At 39.2% G+C, this 20,865-nt stretch overlaps 1 protein-coding gene across 4 annotated transcripts in view; it reads right to left on the minus strand.

Moving 5' to 3' along the window:
- U2surp (U2 snRNP associated SURP domain containing) overlaps positions 1-12,931 on the minus strand; it is a 51,195-nt gene extending 38,264 nt beyond the window's left edge. The window contains exons 1-4 of one of the 4 annotated variants that reach the window (XM_004629209.3): positions 12,236-12,931; positions 4,671-4,715; positions 3,269-3,400; positions 473-571 (exon numbers count right to left, since the gene is read on the minus strand). In XM_004629209.3, the coding sequence (XP_004629266.1) occupies positions 473-571; positions 3,269-3,400; positions 4,671-4,715; positions 12,236-12,280 (321 nt within the window). In that variant the 5' untranslated portion in view covers positions 12,281-12,931. The remainder of the gene's footprint in view (positions 1-472; positions 572-3,268; positions 3,401-4,670; positions 4,716-12,235) is intronic. The other 3 variants (XM_004629210.3, XM_023712939.1, XM_023712940.1) reach the window with 3 other exon arrangements.
- Positions 12,932-20,865: the final 7,934 nt, after the last annotated feature.

The raw sequence follows: 20,865 nt of genomic DNA on the forward strand, positions 1-20,865 counted from the left end.
AAAAAAAAAAAAAAAATTTGTAATGGTAACAGACCAAAACATCAAATACTTGCACTAGGATTTTAGATGATTAAACTATTGCATAAAGCTATAAAAAGAATAAAGGCTATCTCCATCTGAAGTGATCTCTGAAATATGTTAAATTAAAAATGAGATGTGCAGAAAAATATACATAGCACAGGATCAGTCACCTCAGGGCAGTGGGTACAATGTATACATACCCATACTTTCTTACTTATACTAAAAAAAAAAAAGCACAGATAATCAGCAAAATTGTTACATTAAAAGAGAAAAAACAGGTTATAGGACACATGGATAAAAACTGGACTCTTATAAATATAGCACATGTGATAAATTTGACTTGAAATGGAGTTGAGAACATCCAGTCAAAAATCTTCAGGAAAACAATGCTCTATTGGTACCTTAGACACATTTCATTTCCAAGGACAACCCGATACATTTTAAACATTACCTTTTTCTTTAATTCTTCTTGTTCCTTCTTACTTAAAGTTCTCTTGGCTGTACTCATTTTACCAATACTGAATGCTTTAAGTTTGTTTTCCAGAAGAGGCTATCCAAAGAAATAAAAAGCACGTCTTTATTTATACATTCTTAATGGTATCTATAAATTAAATATACCTCAACTGATACTCAAGTCTTCAGAATAGCTTACTTTTTTTAAAAAAAGTCACTGTCAGCCAGACGGGGCAGTGCACTTCTATAATCCCAGCACTTGGGAGTCTGAGGCAGGATTGTCATGAATTCAAGTCCAACCTGGGCTATATGCGAATTCAGGGCCAGCCTGAATTACACAGCGAAACCCTGTCTCAAAAAAAATAATAAAAATACAAGACCAAAACATTTCACTGTAAAGTAAAGCTTGGGTTACTTAAGCATCAGGTATCTTCCTTGGGCTTAACTCTGATGTATGTATCTATTCATTCAAGAGTATTTTGATTTACTACTTCAAGGTCAGTACCATAAAAAATCTTTTAAAAAGCTAAAAACAAAAACAGGCACTAAAGCTTAGACCAAGAAAAAAAAGCAACTGAGGAAGGAAAATACAGACATTTCTCAGGAAAAGTAGCAATAACAGAAAACATCCTTAAGACCAGGTATGCTGGTGAATGCTTGTAATCCCAGCACTAGGAAGGCAGAAAAAAAAGAAGGATCACTAAAAGTCCAAGCTGTGTAGTGAGACCCTGCACAACAACAACAAGAGCTGGCCAAAGAATTCAATGGATTAAAGCACCTGCTTAGGCAGACACAGCGGCCAGGATTCAATCCCCAGGCTGCGGTGCTGGCCCCACCCTCAGGGCACACTGAGGCAGCGACTGAGACTGGACATGGTGGCACATGCCTTTAATCCCAGCTCTTGGGAAGCTGAACACAGGTGGATCACTACAAGTCCAATTTACGTAGTGAGACCCTGTAGACCCTGTCCTAAAACACATACAAAAAAAATTTCTAAGAAAAATCCTTAAATATAAAGAGGGAAGTATATATTTCTATGTTCCATGTATATCTGCCATCTGCAACCTCCATTTCAGGTACTATAAATCATATCACATCCTTTTGTAATTTTCACAATTTCCTCACTCTTAATAATAAGTATTTATGAACATAGTTTTATTTTCTTTTTTGGGAATATGTCACCAACAGTATTTCAGATTTCAGATACAATAAAACTGTACCAGTTAATTTGAAATATACAATGAATATTCCTAATCCAAAAATCCAAAATCTGAAACTTTCTAAGCATCAACATGATACAACAAGTGGAAAATTCCATAGAAACCTGACCTCAGGGGCCGGGAAGATGGCTCAATGGAATAAGCACTTCCCTGACAAGTGCAAAGGCCTGAGTTCAAGCCCCGGTTCCACCAAAAAAAAAAAAAAAAAAACCAGAAACTTGACCTCTGTGATAGGCTGCAGTCAAAATGCAGGTGCACTAAAAAATAGTGTAAAACTGCTCTTTATGTGTATGAAACTTATACTGAATATACATGAATTCCATGCTTAGACTTAGGTCCTGTTCCCAAGATAACTCATTATGCTATGTAATATTCTCTAATCAGACACCTGAAATTCAAAACACTTTTGGTCCTAAGCACTCTAAGTATGGGATATCTAATCTACATAAGAAAATATTTAAAGATATGCAAGAAAACACATAAACATTCTTTACTTGTGTAACTTTAAAAGCAGCTTCCATCTGAAATATGGACTAAATACCCCATTACTCATTTCATCACCTTAAAAGGTAGATTAGTTTATTAAGTACAGCCTAAAATATTAAAACAACAGTTTTGCTGCTTCTAAAATGAGAAATTAACAAGCTACAAAATTAAACTTTTATCAATTCACTGGTTACTGAATAGATTTGGCCTTGGGAAATGCAGAATGGAAGAGTATCATTCATGCGAACTATTTTAAAGTTACATTAAAATTCCTTTGAGAAAACTAAAACAATTTATAACCCAAAGTCCAATAATTTGTTTCAGAAACAGATTCGAAATAAAACTTCTCTGAGCCGGAAGATGTTTTACGACCATTCAATGTCTTTGGAGTCAACTTCAAAAGTTTAAATGAAAGGCAAACATACACAAAATTCAATAAAAAGCATAACTTTATGGCTTATGGAGTACTTACTGAAAGGAATAACACAGTTATCTATTACAAAGTTTGCATATAGTTTTTGCAGAAATGAAAAATATTAGAAATGAAAACAGGATATTTAAAGATGTGTTTCTATAAAATACATCTCAAAAATATAAAACTTGATGCTTAGAAATATTAAACAAGAGTAAAAGATGTGTTATTAATGGTTATTACTCACTGGTAATAACTATTTTTGCTGTATGTTCCAAAACTTAAGAAAAATCATTTAGAATAGGTAAAAAAATTAAAGCCCAAGATTGCTTTGCAGATCCAGAAGTGAAGAAGCTCCTTCTCTGTGCTCCAGACTGATCAAGGCATTGCACTTAACACAATGAGCAGCACTGCTGCTGTCTGCCTCCCAGCATGAGTTCAACTGCCGGCTCAAAGTCACAACTGCTTTAATCATCTGTGTTATTTCCAGTGATTGATACTGAGTATTTGTTTCAGTAAGTAACAAAGGAATTGTGAATCTTAACCTAAGTATTTTACATATATAATATTTCTTTGCCAAAAATTGAATAAGTACACCTAGAAATAGCTTCTTACTTTTTAAGTAAAATTAACGACAGATCATTAGCTTTCCTTTCTTATTTTTACCAATACTCACTCTTGAAAGATTCTGATGAGGAGAATCACAAAGATTTTCACGGGCACTTTCATTCCTATAATTATGCTTTCTTGGGCTCTTAGGTCGTGTCCGACTTGGCATATCACTGTCTGATGGTCCAGATACATCCATCTTCAGCAAAGTTTAAAACAACAACAGCAAAAAAAAAAAAAAAAACTTTTAAAAAATCATACATGTTACTGAAAACTAGGAATAATCTAAATATTCAAATACTGACAAATTTCACTGTTGCCCTGAAAAAACTATATTCCTTAATATCCCCACTGATTCCATTACCAAAGTCCTCAAGACTAGGCAAAGTCTGCAGTAATTTTAACTTAACTTGACTGCTCCAAGGTGATACTAGTATTATTTCTTCCTTCAAGTAGCAGGTTCTTCCCTTCATTTTCAAAAAAGTGTAAAATATCCAAGTCTGATTAATCATAGTTTGTGTGTTGGTTGTTCCTTACATAAAAATGGTATTCCATGACAAAAACCACCTAGTTTTGTTTAAACAAACACTTCCATAAGCGCTAAGTATCTTCCATACACTTCTTGTTCAGAGAGTATTAAAAAGATACAAGACTATAAATTTTACTGCTTCACCAAAAATATTCTTCAGTGAAACAAACTTTTCTGTTAAACAGTACCTGATGGGGAATACAATCACTACCAACACATTTGGGTGTCACTTCCTTAATTCATCCTAACATGCCAATGATTACCCATTGATTATTTTACAATTAGTGCAAATGTTTTCACAGTAAGAAAGACAAAAACTCATTATTATTTACTGAATATTAAAAATACCTAAAAGCAATCAAGTGTGGTAACATTCCAGAGCTCGTCTATAATCCCAACACTTGGGAGACTGAGGTTGGATGATCACCAGGAATTCAAGGCCAGCCTGGGCTACATACTAAGTTCAAAGTCAGCTTAAACTACATAGTAAGAGCCTTTCTCAAAAACACAAAACAAAAACATAATAACTAAAAGCTCTAAGCAAAAAGTATACAGTCTAACAGAAACACAGCTTAATAAATAATTGTACTTCACTGTGAAACACTATGCCATTAGAACAATGGATTAGAGCTATGCAAATGACTTGCAAGGATTTCATTAAGTGTTATATTCAGTGAAAAGAACTTGTAAAACACAACTCTATGGTCAACATTTAAGTACGCACATCCATATATGTGCAGATTTTTTCAGCACAATGAAGAAGAAACATGGATATTAGGCTTCTAATGTGATATGAGCGGTTAACATACACATGCAGCACAAAAAAGGATTGTTATATACACGACATTAAATTTATGTATTATACATAAGGATAAGCATAGGGTTATGCAGAAGGAAAATTAAATTTTTATTAAAAGCAAAGGTTGTCTTCCATACTTACATGTGCATCTGAAGATCCAGATGAATGAACATCTGATGATCTGGTCTGTAAGCATTAAAAATAATAAAAGTCAACATTTAAAGGATTAGAAAATGTCTATGTTTTCCATATTAAATGAATTTTTAATCTCCCAACTTTTAGGAATTTCTTCTCAACTAATAAAACAAGTGCAATTTCCGACTTACAAAAAGGCTGTGATCCAAAGTATATCTGCTGATCAATGCACATTTCCAAAAACAATATAAATGCTAATGAAATATATGTGAGACATAAGTTACCTTTTTACAGTATAGACTGGGAAACAATCACTATTTTTAACAACAGAATTTATATACAAAAGCTCTTTCCAAGTCATAGGCTATTTATTGCCACAACACTGCCAGAGCAGCAACTTCTTGGGTACAAAGCAAAAGAAACATCCACTCCTTTCTTCAATTACCCAAAGCCACAAAAAGTGGATCCTAGGGCTGAGGATGCAGCTCACACGAGTAGAGCACTTGCACTAGCATGCCCTAGTTTCTGGGATCAATCCCACTCACAGGAGGAAAAATGTGGACTCTTAACAGCAAAAAAAACCACACATTTATCATACCTAGTAAAATGGACAAGTTATACTGCATATTTACCACAAGAAAAGAACTATCATAAAATCCCCAAGTAAACCCTAGTAAATCCCCAAATAAAATCCTATTTGAAACTTGTAAGAGAGCTGTTTTCTTTCTTTCTTTTTAACGTATTTAAAACGTGTCTACAGGGTCTCACTATGTAGATCCAGACATAATGATTCTCTTGTTTTCAGTCTCCCAAGCACTGGGATTACAGGTGTGCTCCACCACGCCCAGTCTCAATCACTGTCTCAGTGCGCTAGGGGTAGGGGGAACACAGCACTCTGGGGATTGAACCTGGGCCGCTTTAGTCCGCTTAGCTATCTGACCAACCCTGAGGAGAGCTGCTTCTAACTCAGAATACTACTAGCTGAGTTAGAAGAGTTCAGTCAGGGAAAAAGCTAATCTAATAATGGCACTTCCCACCAATGTCAACTATTAGAATTTTATCTTACAGATTACACATGGGTACAAAATAATCTGGATCTTTCCTATACAGCTAGGGACAAAGAGCCAAGCTACGTGATTATTAACTAAATAATGTACTGTATCTTTCTGGAAATTTTACAGATACCTAAAATTTGTCACTTTTTTTTGTTGTTGTTTCTTGAAAGTACTGTTGTAATTTAACTGTTAAAAATGAAATAAAAAATCTTGACATCCGGGGCTAAGGAAATAGCTCGGTGGCCTTTTAGCACCTGCCTGGCAAGCACAAGGACCTGGGTTCAATCCCCAGTACTGCATGCTGTGGCAGCCCCAGAACCCCAGATGCGCCCTGCTGGCCACCGAAACCAGGTGTGGGGGCACACACTTGTAATCCCAATGCTGGGAAGGCTGAGATAGGAGAATCACTATGGGTCTCTGTATAGCGAGACCTAGTATCAAATAAATAAATTTCTTTAAAAAATCTTGAGATCACAAATGTCTCTTAAGAGTCCTACCTCCCAGGCTTAGATTTCAAATAAAACACATGAGACATTGATGTTTTAGAAAAAAAAATCAAAGATTTGTATGTTTTAGCAAAAACAAATACAGGCAGATCCATGAGTCCATACAGTATTGCTTTATTTTTTCCAACACAATGCTAAGAATAGCTCATCAGATTATCACACAAACTCCTCTAAATAAACTGCACTGTACTGAGCCCTTGACATAAGCTAGCCCATTCTTTTTTTCCTGTTTTACTGTGGCCCCTATTCATTCTCTTCTCCCAGCCATCTCTTTTCTATGTTTTGTCTTGCTTTTTTGTTTCTGTTTTGCTTTTGAGACAAGGCCTCATGACGGAGTCCAGTCTGGTCTCAAACTTACTACACAGCCAACCTCAAACTCAGGGCAATTCTCCTGCCTCAGTCTCCTGAGTGTTGCGATTACAGGCTTGTGCTACCTTACACAGCCTTTGTTTTTCTGATCTCTTCCCAATCATTTGTCCTTTTTTTTATTAAAAGCACTGCAGAATTTTTATTTTATTTTATTTTTTCACCAGGAATCAAATTCAGGACCTCACACTTGCCAGACAGGTGTTATGCCACTGAGCCATATCCGTGGGCCAGAAAAAATGTTTTTACATTTCAACTGAACTCTGTGAAACACACTTTGACACACAGCTTGAGATGCACAAACTTGCAGACATCTAGAAATTAGAAAATCAAAGATAATAAATGTCTACTTTTTCAAATGAAAAATTCAATCAAGAGGCTGAACTTTAAAAAAACAAAATCAACTGTTTCCCAAAACAGCAGCTTTAACAAAAATCCTAATCATAACAGAAAAAAGAAAAAAAAAATAGTATAACACCTAGATACCAATTTAATAAATACAATGACTGTGAAGAAAACACAATTTTTATGGGAAGACTGAGACCAGACATTAACTGCTGATACGCAGATACCGCTACCCAACATTCACAATGAAACTTTAGACTTAAGGTTAACAGAAAGATACAAACAGAACCTAGTAAGTTTTTAAAGAATGACTGACTTCAAAAGTAGTCGAGGTAAGCAATAAATCTAAAACCACAGGTACTGAACCTTCCTTTCTCTGCAACCTGGAAATGAATTGTATTATTTATCTTGGATTGTTTTTCTTTCTTTCTTTCTTTCTTTTGTGTGGCGGAACAGGGGATTGAACTCAGGCCCTTGTGCTTGCCAGGGAAGCGCTTATTCCACTGAGCTATATCCCTGGCCCCTGTTTTTCTTAACTAAAAAGCATAAACTAATGATGCTTAAAGATCTAAAGTTCACATCACAATTCCTCAACCAAATGAAAAGGGGGGGGGAAGAAAGGCAGAATAAGAAAAGTCTGAGGTAAAAAAAGCAACAGATACAAGAGAAAGTTATCTCAGGGCAAAGAAAGCACACGGTACAGGTGTAGAGAAAGTAAGAAAAACCCAAAGAATAAAGTATACTTCTGATGACTTCTAAGAGGATAAAGGTAAAGAAAAGTACACTAGATCTTATAGCCCTTTATCTTCCTAGGTGAGAACAAAAACTAGTATTTTTTTTTCTTACTACTCTTATTTAACTTCAAATAAAAATCCCACACCTGAGTTTTCAAGTCAGCAAGCTATCTACAGCCATATTCTTCTACCAGCACTACTCTGCCTAGTCATTCTCGGTCTCCTAAATAGTCTTTTTCTTTTCACCCTCTAATAGCATTAATTTTCATTGCCACAAGAATTTCTTCCATAGGAAGCAGGTTAACACTTTCATTACTAAAATCACTTCAAATTCTTGACCTTCAATTTGGTCATCTTTTGAGTTTCAACCCATTCTCAGTCTCCTGAACATCTTCACTTGAAGGTCTGTAAGCTCCTTATCTAAAATTCCTCCCAAACTAGTCTCTCTTACCATTCTTATTCCTGACAATGCATAGTTAACTCTCAATCACTTATCATGTAGAAATATATCAAAATTAAGAATGCAAGCTCTGGAATCCGACTGCCTGGTTGTAATATTTACCAGTTCTGTAACTGTGGGGCCTAGTTTTTTTCATATGTAAAGATGAACAGCATCTCTGCTGGGGTTGTTCTGACAGGAAAATGCAGGTGAAACTAGGTAAGTTAGTAATTGCTCAATGCATGTTAGTCAGCAGCAGCATTATAACAGGGTCACCCTGGACTTCCTCCTTATCCCCAATAATGAGTTAATCAAATTCATTTTATCTCTCACATAAGCTCTTTTATGGATACCCTTTCTAAAGATACCACTGTGGTTCAGATCTTTTTTATTTAAGCACTTATTGGGCACCTCTTATTAGTCCAGTGTTATGCCTTGTTTAGAAATATAACGTAAAATAAGATGTGGCTCCTGTCCTTAGGAGCTTTAAAAAAAAAAAAAAAAAAAAAAAAGTTGGATGTGGTCATGCATAACTCTAATCCCAGCAACAGATCCTTGGGAGTTCAAGGCCACCCTAGACTATAAAGTGAGCTCAAGGCCAGCCTGAACTGCACAGAGAGACCCTGTCTCTAAAAGACACAGAAACACACACAAAAAGGTAAAACAATGTAATTCCACAAGAATACAGAGGATAGGCAAATCATAACTGGGCAGGGGAGGAAAGTTGCTAGGGGAAATCCTGAGGATGAAGTGACATTTTTAAAGCAATCTTTAGCATATGCCAGCAATAATCTCCTAACTTGTGGTTCTAGCCATCAATTTAGTCTATACTATTCCGCTGGACTAGCACTTTGTTAAAGGACTTTTCTGCCTTGAATTTCTCTGGCTCTCAAATTTTATTTCCTAGCACCCCAACTTTCCAGTCTTTGCTTCTTTTACTCACCCATGCAAGTGCCCTCTGCACTAGCCAAGCCAACCATTTATCAACAAATTTTTTTTACCTCACTCAGCTTTTTTATGCTCTCATCTATATCTTTCAAAACTCTGCTCACACTTAAAATAAGCCAATCATATTCCTCTATGCTCTGGAAGCCTCTTCCTGCCCAGTGTTCAATTCACACTGGCTGTCCAAGGAACCTAGTATTATTTCCTGTTTTATCCATTTACCTAACTCAATTTTTGATGGTATGGCAAGAAATAGGCACTGTCACAAAGTGAAATAGCAGGGCACACAATTGCATTCTAGTAGCAGTATATCCACACAAGAGAAAGCAAAGAAAACACCAGATTCTCTTAATGCTTTCATTTAGATGAGCAGGCAAACAACTCCTGAAGTCAAAATAACAAGTTAGTTTTTATAAACTAAATTCTAAAGAATTATGTTTAACAGTTTTATAAGTTAATCGTAGGCTCAAACTCTCACATCCTCCAAAAATCAAAGCTATAATATGGCACCAAAATCCCTCTCCTAGAGAGGCAATATTTTAGTCTAAGGGTAAACAGTAATAAATGCATAAGAAATGTTTACTTCTATAATATTTACTGAATGTATTGCCAAGCTTAGAATGAAAAGTAGCATAAAATTACGCAGAAAATAAACTGGAATCAGGGCATCTTTGTGACAATTATACACATAGGTAAGTCATTTGATTATAAATAAAATGCAATTTTAAAGCTGGAAGGATCTGTATAGGTTACCTAATTTAATTATTTGATAATTAGACATTAACAACTTTGCCATTCTTAACAGTAAAAATATTGTATAGTGAATACTTTTAAATCAGCACTTTCCTCAATATCTAGAAATATGATTAATAAGCATTCCAAACTGTATCAATGAAAATTTAACTACCAAAGATGAAAGAACATAGAGAAGTATGTGTGCATACTATCTGTATTGGGTAATATAAGCCATTTAGCTGCTCTTTCTAAACGGAAATCAAAACATAAAACAAACCTACAAATTCTAAATATTGTAGCACTGGCCAAAACGATCTGATATTTTCTCTAATATACTCTGACTTGTGTTAGAAATAAAAAACGGCAATTTAGGCAGTCACTATGACAGCTGATGACTTAAGATTCCAAATTTCAGGATTAAAAGTTAATCTTTTAATAAAGGATTTTTGACATTTCAAAAATCAAACATTTTTATTTCCTTTGAGAACAAGAGGAAGATTATGCATGTTATAAGCATTAACATCATCTTCTATCAACATCATAAAAAGAGAGAATATATCTATAGTACAAGAAAAGTGAGGATCAAAAGTTTAAGCAATTTGCCTTAATGTTAATTACAAACTCAAGATATAATTATTTAAAAAGACAAAAGTCAAATCTCTTCATTACCAAAATCTACAACCTTTCCACTACATTAGTTTCCATATTAAATTAATCAAGAAATCATCATCAAAATCCATAACCTTCCCACTACATTAATTTCCATATTAACTGAAAACTAAAGATACAATACTTTTGAATCCAAATATATTCTGTTGCCAGGTGTGGTGGTGCATGCCTGTAATCCCAGCACTCAAAAGGATGAGGGAAGAAGTTCGAAATAGCCTGGGCCACAAAGTGAGCTCAAGGCCAGCCTGAGATGCACAGTGAGACCCTGTCTCTAAAAAAGACACACCTATATGGCAAAAAAGACACAATATTAAACATATCAACAGGTGATAATGGAAAGAGATATAAACTGGAAGATTTACTAACAGAAATTCTAGTAATTTCTTTATGGGGGACATCCAAACACAACTAAGAGAAACACTGTTTTACAAAGAAGTCTGAACATTATAAAGCCTCACATAAGAGAATATTAACACATTAGAAAAAAAATCGTTAATTATTATAGATGTAGTTAGCATAAGTAATACATTATTTCCTAACGCTATATGGAACTGCTTTTGTCACATACGTGTAGAGGCAGGGTGAGATACGCACCTATTACCTCCCATGCCGAAGCAGAAGGGGAGAAATGCACTGGGGAGGAAAAAAACTCCTAGGGACTAAGGATTTGATATAAAGCCCCTTACCAGAGTTTAACTCAACAGAGGGCTGATAAAGAGGCTATTACTAATTGCAAACTAAGTATCTGATATACATCATTCACCAAATAGCGTAACTCAGCTTTATTAGAAACAAAACAAAAACAATATGGGCTATTGCGTTTCTCAGAACAGGTGGCAAATGTAAGGTTCTCCCCTTTCACTTAAGCTTCATTTCTTCATAAGTGACTTGTAACCACACACCTTCTATGTCCCTAGAACCTTGAAAAGTTACACATCTTCGTGTATCAGCATCAAGAAGCATAACTACTTCATGGCAATACTGAGTTCCAGGTGGGAAATCAAACAAAAAAATTAAGTGGGCCATGACCCACCCAAGATGGCACCAACCACAATTTTATTAAGGCTAAACTTCCAGCCTGGGCTATAAAGTGAGCTCAAGGCCAGCCTGAACTATATATATGGCAAGACCCTGTCCGAAAAACAACTTTTTTAAGAAGTCCTCGTTCTGCACTCGCTAGAGCAAGGCAACGCCACGTGCAGAGGAAACATTAACCTTGGCGACGCAGCAGCGCGGGCCGAGCGGCTCCCGCCCCTACGCGTCCCCTCACTGTCCATCCCGTCTTCCACCGCACACTCGCGGCCCTCGGGGTTACTGGGTCCTTGGAGGGCGGGAAGGAAACTGCGGGAGGCCAAAAGCTTGTGAAAAAAACTGAAGAAGCGAGCAAAAATCTACAGCCACTGAAGCACGGTGAAGATTCCCGCCTCTCCGGGCGCTACCTGGCGGCCTCGGGGCTCAGCACGCAGTGGTTCAAGGCCTCGTTTTCGCGGATTCCCGCCTCAAGGTGAAGTTCTGCTCTCACCCCAGTGCCAAGAGACGGCCACGCCACTCGCGCCACCACCCCGTGGGCACGCCAGTCTCGAGACGAATCCAGGCTGGGGCTCGGCGAGACACCAGGCCTCCCAACCTGCGCACCACGGTGCGGCGGGGCCCAGGCCTGCTGTTGCGACCAGGCCTCGGATCCCCATCCCAACCACCTCTAGTAGGCCAGCTGCGTCTGGAGGCCTCAGACGACAGGGACGGACCCACTGACTTACGAAGAGCTCTGAGAAATTACCTTCGAACTGGCCTTCTGAGATCCGCCTGGCGTTTTGTCCGCCATCTTGAGCTTTGCCCCTCCTTCGGCGACGGCAGCAGCACGGGCGAGTTGAGCACCGAACAGCGGATCTCAGAGGAGCCCGCCAGAGCAGTATGAGGTTGAAAATCGACTACCGAGATGATGGATTCGGGCCGACCTGCGCCACATGACTTCCGGTGTCGTCAACTTCCCTGGCACGTCCCACTCCGTTGGTTCCCACTCTATTGGTTTTCCTGGGAGTCTGGTTTCTGGTGGCGTTTTCTGGCCTGATTTACAGAATTTCTTTTCTTGTGTTTCGGGACCGGCTGATATTGCATCGCTTTTCTCAGAGCCAACCCTTGAAGATGCGAGCCGCTCAAATTTCCTGGGCGGGAAGGGAACCGTTCTTTTAAGGAAGAACACCTACAACCTAAGGAGGGGCGTTTACCTCAGCGTGGAAGATAGGTTGGAGGCTGACTGGGACTCGGGCGCTGGCTCCGCAGAGACACCGTTCTTGCTACCTCCAGAGCTCTCACCCTGGTGGCAAGCACAGATTTGTAATCTGCTCAGGTTCAGATGGTGACTGCTAAATACAGCTGTGCCTGGCAACGCGGAGAAGAGAGTTTCACCCAGTCACTGACTGATCCGGTTAGAGACTCGTAGGGCGTTTGCAGGCGGTTATATGTAGGGACAGAAAAGGAGGGAAAAATCCTAATGTAACATGTATGTACACCATGTCATTTTAAAATTTTGAGACATTCTAAGCTGTGGAGACTGGACTCAAATATGGGATCCTCCTACCCCAGTAGCTGGAATCACTGTTGTTTTCATTTTTAATCATACAAACTTTTTTGAGTGTATTACTTTAAAAAAATATTAATCCAAAAACTGGGCGTGGTGGCACATGCCTGTGATCACAGCACTCTGGAGACTGAGGCAGGAAGATTGTTGCGAGTTCAAGACCAGCCTGAAGTGCATAGTTCAAACTGCAAAAAAAAAGCTTTAATCTTTGTTTTCATAAATTACATATGGCTACATAAAGTATGGAATAAAAATGTGTGGAAACATTAATCTGGACTAGAAATATAGATATACATGAACACACCGCTGGGATCCTTTTGAGCTGACTAGACTAAAACAAAAATTTTTTCCTGTCTAAACACTTATTTTTATTTTATTTTAATAATTTTATTGAGAAACAAATAGCAATGAGAGTTTCAAAACCGATTAGTAGGACAGTTTCAATAATTAATACATTGGCCAGGGAGATGGCTCAGTAGAATAAGCGCTTGCCTGGCAAGTACAAGCACCTGAGTTCAATCCCTGGTTCTGAAAAAAATAATGATAATTAATGCATTGCATATTGTTGCCTTCTTAGTGGTTATTCATAGTACTAGATGCAAACATGATATCCTGTCCACAAACACTATTAGAACAAATCTATTGAATTAAGAGAAAGTAGCTGTATATCTATCCTAACTATTTTGAATATATAGATACAAAATGGTGATTCATTTGTATCCCCTTTTCTTGTTTAGGACTAAAACAAATTATAAAATTAAGATTAAATATCCCGGGCTGGGGAGATATCTTGGGGGTCTAAGCGCCTGCCTGGCAAGCACAAGAACTCGGGTTCAATCCCATCTACCACATCTCACAGCCAGGTGAGCCTTGCTGGCCACCAAAAACTGGGCCTGGTGGCACATACCTGTAAGTCCAGCACTGAGGAGGCTGAGGTAGGAGGATCACTACAAGTCTGAGCTGCGTTGTGAGACCCTGTACCAAGGGTCTGGGGAGATGGCTCAAAAGAATAAGTGCTTCCCTGGCAAGGGCAAGGGCCTCAGTTCAATCCCTGGTTCTGCAAAAAAAAAAAAAAAAGAGAGAGAGAGAAAGACCCTGTACCAAATAAAAAGATTTTTTTTAAAAAAAATTAAATATCCAGTTAATACAATTACTTCAAGTAAAAAAAAAAAAAAACAACTGGATGTGCATTTGAAGAAAGAATGCTTCCTTGAGGAAGTCATACCCACCTGAGCCAGGCAAGCAAAATAGAAGGGACTTTCCAGAAAAAAGCAATCATAGAAGTAGAGCTACCTCTGTGTAGCATGAGTTAGTGTGTCCTGTTGCGCAGATCACAGAAGCAGTATCAATTTGTCAAACCGGGTGCAGGGTAGGAGTTGGCTGAAGGAGTAGATGATGGCAAGTTCACCCAGCTATGAAGTAACCAGTGTGTTCCTGAATTAGAATTCTAGTGCAAGAATGAAGAGTGGCCTTTGCCAGGGTTAAGTGGGGCTGTGATGAGGTCAGATTTTTATCTTAGAGTACTGCTCTTGCCAAGCTTGGTGTCCCACATCTATAATCCCAGCACTTAAGAGGTTGAGGCAGGAGGATTACTGTAAGTTGGAGGCTAGCCTGGGCTACATAGTGAGTTCCACACCAGCATGAACTATATGGCAAGACCATGTCAAAAAAATAGAATGCTATCCTCAGGGAGGGGGAAACTTCCTGATCTTCTGTCCCTAAATTATTTATTGAAAATACTTGTGAACCTCATTTTGTGTAGAAAAGCCTGCCAAAAGCATTGTAGAACTTAGATAAATATATAGGATATGTGGGATTTAAATTTTAGGGATGAGGGAGATGAGGAAATAGGAAAGTAACATTGTGTGTAATTAAATTGATGCTGCAGCTAGTGAGTGAGGGAGCTTTGAAAGACTAATTACTTCTTGGAGTAGGGGAGGCATGAAGAGATGCTGGTGGCTTCTTAGAGAAGGACTTTGCACCAGCTCTGAAGGATGTTGTCTTTTGGAGAGCCAGGGTAAGGGACTCACTGAGAAAACCATCTCAGGCCATCCAGATAGCTCAGCAGATTAAAGCACCTGCTTAGGCAGACACAGGGACCGGGTTCGATCCCCAGTGTGCTGTGCTGGCCCTGCCCTAGGGCATGCTGAGATGGTGATTGAGACTGGGCATGGTGGCGTGCACCTGTAATCCCAGCACTGGGGAGGCTGAAACAGGAGGATCACTATGAGTCTGATCTGTGTAGTAAGACCCTGTAGACCCTGTACTAGATAGACAAATAAAATAAAGTAGAAAACCATCTGACAGGGTCAGCGAGATAGCTCAGTGAACTAAGCGCCTGCTTAGGCAAGCGCAGGGACCGGGGTTCGATCCCCAGAGCCACATGCCATGCCATCCCCGCTCCTGGGGCGCATTGAGGCAGCCACAGAGACCAGGCCTGGGGTCACATGCCTGTAATCCCAGCACTGGGGAGGCTGAAACAGGAGGATCACTACAAGTCTGAGCTGCATAGTGAGACCTTGTAGCAAGTGCATAAAAAAAAGAAAACAGAAAAAACCATCTGCCCTCTGGTGGGCCCTCAGGAAAGGTCAAGAGCCTAGGTGACAGGCACTGAAGAATCAGCAAGCCAGGCCTCCTGTTGTGTGAAGCCACTGGGGCAGAAGAACCCTAGAAACAAGCAAGCGACAATGGCTCTCCGTGAACTTAAAATAGAACAAAGCTTTTTATGCTCCCACCTAACTGAATTTATTTCCAATCCCAGATTCTATCACACTTTTTCAATTCTGAGCCTATTTGCTCATCTTCTCCCTGGCTTCTAATTGAGGTCTAAATCAATCTTCTCTTACTGCAGATGCCGTTTAGAAAATTCAAGAAGACTCACAGACCTTCCTCCTTGCCAGCCTAAATAGGAACTCCTGCTCCTACTTCGGTAGGAGCCTATGCTTCTCTATTCAAGGAGCTTCTCACACTAGGTCTTCATTGTTTTTTCTAGGATTAGAAAGTGAGCCCATCAGATGTGTAAGGGAAAAAAAAAAAAGGGACCAGGCGGGCCTAGTGGTGTCCTGGCAATGTCACAGGCTGACTTCATCCCTATGAGGCGAGTGCATGTGGCTTTTGGGGCACATCCCCAAAGTTCTACGTCTTTTAAAAACAATCTTTATTAAATATTCCTAATGAATGAATAATAAGATGCAGGCTTCTGTTTCATGCAATAAGCCCTAACTCAAGGCAAGCAAGCAGATGTGACCGGGCAAGTCTGTAGGCTTTATTAAGGCCTAATTACTCTTTAAAAAAAATCAAAATCATGATTATAAGAAGAGTTCCTAATACATTAAAGTCATGAAATCTTGGCCGTGTTACTCAAACTTCAAATTGAGGGTGCAGGGGGGTGACAGTATGCCAAAAGCCCAAATGGAATTTTACAGAATTGGAAATTTAATTAAATTTACCATTACCAAAGGGCTACCCTTGAATAGTAGTAATCAGAATCTACAGCACACCACCACAAGAGAACTATACAGTTTTTCTCTTTCTGATGCATAGATTCTTCTCTGTTTTGCCATTTGTTTTCAAGGAGTCTCCCCGCAGTGACCAGGTTCAGCAGATATTCTAAAGTGGTGCCAGATACATTCATGGAGGTGTTTTGCTTTGGTCAGAGAGATTTTGTCTTTGAAGTTTGAGCTGGCATTTAAAATTGGGAGACTCCAAATAAAATTTACCTTTTTTCCTTCCAGTGCTAGAAATGGAATCCAAGCCCAAGACTTGATATATTAAGCTATATCACCAGCCCTTTTTTGGAGACAGGGTCTTACAAAATCAGTAAGTTTCTAAATTGCCTGGGCTGAGCTCGAATTTGAAATCCTCGTGCATCAGCTTTGCAGAATGTTGGAGTTACAAATAGGAGCCACTAAAATCTCAGCCTCACTTGAAAACAGACATTCCAGTTAAGATGAGTTATAGGAACAAGTGGGGAACAAGGCCATGCAGCCCAGTTGGCCAGGCCCTCACCAGGACTTATTTCCTATGCCTCGTTTCCTTGTAGATACGTTGATTTTCTGCTTCTGGCATAAAGCGTATATCTCACCCAGGGTGATGATAGGACCATTTAATGGCCAGTCTTCCAGGCACCAGAAACCAGTTTACCAATGAGGGAACGAAGGCTCAGTGCCTAAGACCCACGAAAATTTTAGAACCTCTTTAAAATTTTTACATTCCTTAGATATGTATGTATGCAAGATAGCTTGGGTAATTGTACTGCTAATTGCTACTGGCTTATTGAAGCAGTTATTGCTTAATTTTTTTCTCTCTCCTTTGTAATTTTTTATAATTTTTGACCAAATTTATATGCTTATATCTGATAATCTGAACAACTAATTTGAAGGCAACAAAATGCAATATAACAACCATTGTTGAATTCCCATCATTTTGTTTAGTGAAATTTGGTATTGTTTCTAATGTTTGCATTTTTTTTTTACTATTTTTTTTGCATCCTCTTTAAAAAAACAATAAAACAAATTACATTTCTTTTAAAATAGGGAGATGGTGGTATGGAGAGAGCGTGAACAATCCAAATGTGTATGGCCACCTCATGCCCTGAAAGACATTAAAAGTGATCACTGAGAGCCAGGCCCTGTGCTGGATGCAGGACTGCTCTTGGCTGGCACTCCTTTCACTGTAGATAATTTTTAAGCAGCTTCCCCCATTCTCCAGGCTTCGACATGTAGGATGTGAACGCACAGTTCCATCCATCTGCTTACTTGGCATTTGCTGCTTTTCTAACATGTGAAAGTCTGAAGAAAGAAAATGAAGAGCTCGCGCAGACTTTTCCTGGGGAGACTTTCGCTGCTTCCGCTGGCGAGCAGCATCCAGGGCCCGTGTGACCTGTATGGATTTCCATCCTTCCTGTGAATGTAAGTCCCACTCACACCCACCCCAAAGTACCTGCTCTGAGAGTTAAGATTTCAGTGACAACAGCAGCTTTGCCTCTTATCTCCATCCCCTGAAGAATTATTTATTGATTATATAGAGATAATTCATTTGACAATAGCAGGCAGCAGTGACTGTTTTTATTTTTCTTTCAATACTAGGGATGAAACCCAGGCTGCCCTCCCACTCTCCCGGGCTACATCCCCAGTCCTTTTGGTTTATCTTGAAACTGGGCTTTGGACAGCCTAAAATTTAAAATTTTCCTACCTCAGCTTCCCAGATAACTAGGATTTAAGGTGTGTGTCACTGCACTCAGATAGCAGGAGCATGTTTTTTAAAACCAAAAAATACCTGGGAAGTAAAAGATATGTAAAAATATGACAAAAAGAATGTAACTCAAGCATGGACTGATGACATGGTAAAGACAATGTAAGCCACTCAGGTAACAGCGTGTGAGGAGGCCTCTTTGGCCAGTGGCCCGACCATCCAAAGTTGGCCATGGCTTGGCCCACCACAGAAAAAGCCTCATTTAACCTCAGTTCCACCCAGTGAAGAGCCCCGTGAGACTGAGACTTACAAAATCCAATAATAGAACAGGTGTGGTAGCACACACCTAGAATCCAAACACTGGGGAGGTGGTGGGAGGAGGATTGCCACAAGTCTGAAGCCAGCCTGGGCTTATAGATAGGAGCTCAAAGACAGCTTGAACAACCAAGTGAGACCCTATCTCAAAAGCAGGGAAGGACTTGATGGGAATGAAGTTATAAAGAGAAAAATGAAAACAAGACTATTTTTCTTATCAATTCTACTTGATAATAGATCTAACTGCTATGGTATTAAGTATGTAAGGGTTTACTTGACATTGCTAAACATAGTAAGTCTACTATAGAACATGGCCCACCTTTCTTCTTTGGCTTCATGTTTACTTTGCATATTTCCTGTTATGTCAATTCTTTGGTATTTTATCTTTTCTGTTGATGCTGTAATTAGGATAAGTTTTTCTCTCATTGCATATATCTCAAGTAATTATTTTTGTTACACATTAGTGTGCAATATATTTTCAAATGCTTTCATTAATTGCTGTTTTCCAGTTTGTTCCCTCAACTTTCAGTTATGTAAATAGTTACAAGCTCATTTCCTCCTACCCCCTTTTAAATCTCCTGCCCTCCTTGGGTAACTGTGTTAGTCCCTCCAGAATAATGCTGAGAAAAAGTGCTAATAGACAGCCCTGACCTGCCCATGACTTCAGTAAGAAGGCTTCTAGTGTCCTCATGATGAGCATAACTTCTGGGTTGTACATTGAATTAGGTATTATGTTCTTCTGAAACCATGGAATTGAAGATTCAGAATTTAAAATGCACTTAAAAAACCTCAGGGACTAGGAAGATGTACCAAAGAAGGACAATGGCCAGACATTGTCCTTGTGTCAACACCAATCAAGACATCATCATAACTTGAGGCTGAACAGAGAAAAAATAGACATACCAGCTCTGTTAACTAGTGAAAACAGGCAATGTGGAAGGCAGATTAGGAAGACAGGTAGAAATTCCTGTTGCATTAGAAACAAATGACCACAGAACTAGTGGGTCTTTCTTTGTTTTGGTTTTAGGTTTTTTTCTTGTGGTGTTTTTGTTTTTTGGGGGGGGGTTGTTTTTATTGTTTGGGTTTTGTTGTTGTTTGTTTTGTTTTGTTTTTTGAGACAGGGTCTCACTATGTAGTCCCATCACCCATTGAACTTGCTAGTAGCCCAGGCTAGCCTTGAATTCGTGGTAATCCTTGTGCCTCAGCCTCCCAAGTGCTGGGATTACAGGGGTGCATCATGATGCTTGGCTAAAGATAGTTTATAGTAGCACACAGGTATTATCTTAACAGTTCTAAAGATCAGAAGTCTAAAATGTGCTAGCAGGCCTTGCCTGTCCTCCTTTTGGAGGCGCTGGGAGAGAATCCTTTTCTAGCTTCTGCCATCCACCTACATTTCTTAGCATGTGGACCCACCCAGCATCTTCAAAGCCAACAATTCAGCATCATCTCTGTGATATCTGCCCCCTTCCTTACATCTCAGTGTCTACTACCTCCCTCTCATAAGGATCTTCATGATCCTTATGTCTCACTCTGCAATCTAGAAACATCTCTCACTTCAAGAGCTTTTCACTTAGTACTTCTACAATGTCTCCCTGCTGTGTAAGGTGAGGTATTTACAGTCTCTAGGAGGGTTCAATCGGGGAGCACTGGCCCCGCCCCCAGGGTGCGCTGCACCCCTGAACTCAATCGAGACTGGGCGTGGTGGTGCCTGCCTGTAATCCCAGCACTTGGGAGGCTGAAAACAGGAGAATCACTAGAGTCTGATCTGTGTAGTGAGACCCTGTAGACCCTATACTAAATACATTAAAAAAAATATAGGCTCTAGAGATTAAGACATGGACATCTTTAGAAAGGTTGTTGCTCAACCTATAGGATCTATAAAATTTGGTTATATATTTTATCCCTGGCTGGTAGGACATAGCTTTGACCAGCAGAGCATTGACACAGGAATGGTCCTGATCAACACAGTTATCTATAATCAAGACGGACAGGATGAGATGGCTCTCTCTTGCCAAAGGACTTATGGGCACAGAGGAGACAACTGTGTCATAATGAGAGTGTCACAGTGAAGGGTGTCTACAGAGCTTTGAACAGAGTAAGCACCATGTGGGTCATTTGCCAGTGAATGAAGCTGACATCAGAGGTGGCTTTTGGGAAGCACGGGAGGTGACTGGCTCTGCTTTAGAGGAAACAGGAAATGAAGGACACTACGCAGAGCCCTGGAGACACCTGGCCAGCTCTCAAGATTTAATCCTTGCTAATTGCTACAAACTTCTCAAGAACATTGGCACAATATTGCCTCATTTTAAAAAAATTAAAAT

This window comes from Octodon degus, unplaced genomic scaffold, assembly GCF_000260255.1.
Source record: "Octodon degus isolate 3935 unplaced genomic scaffold, OctDeg1.0 scaffold00028, whole genome shotgun sequence".
NCBI classification, from domain to species: Eukaryota; Metazoa; Chordata; class Mammalia; order Rodentia; family Octodontidae; genus Octodon; species Octodon degus.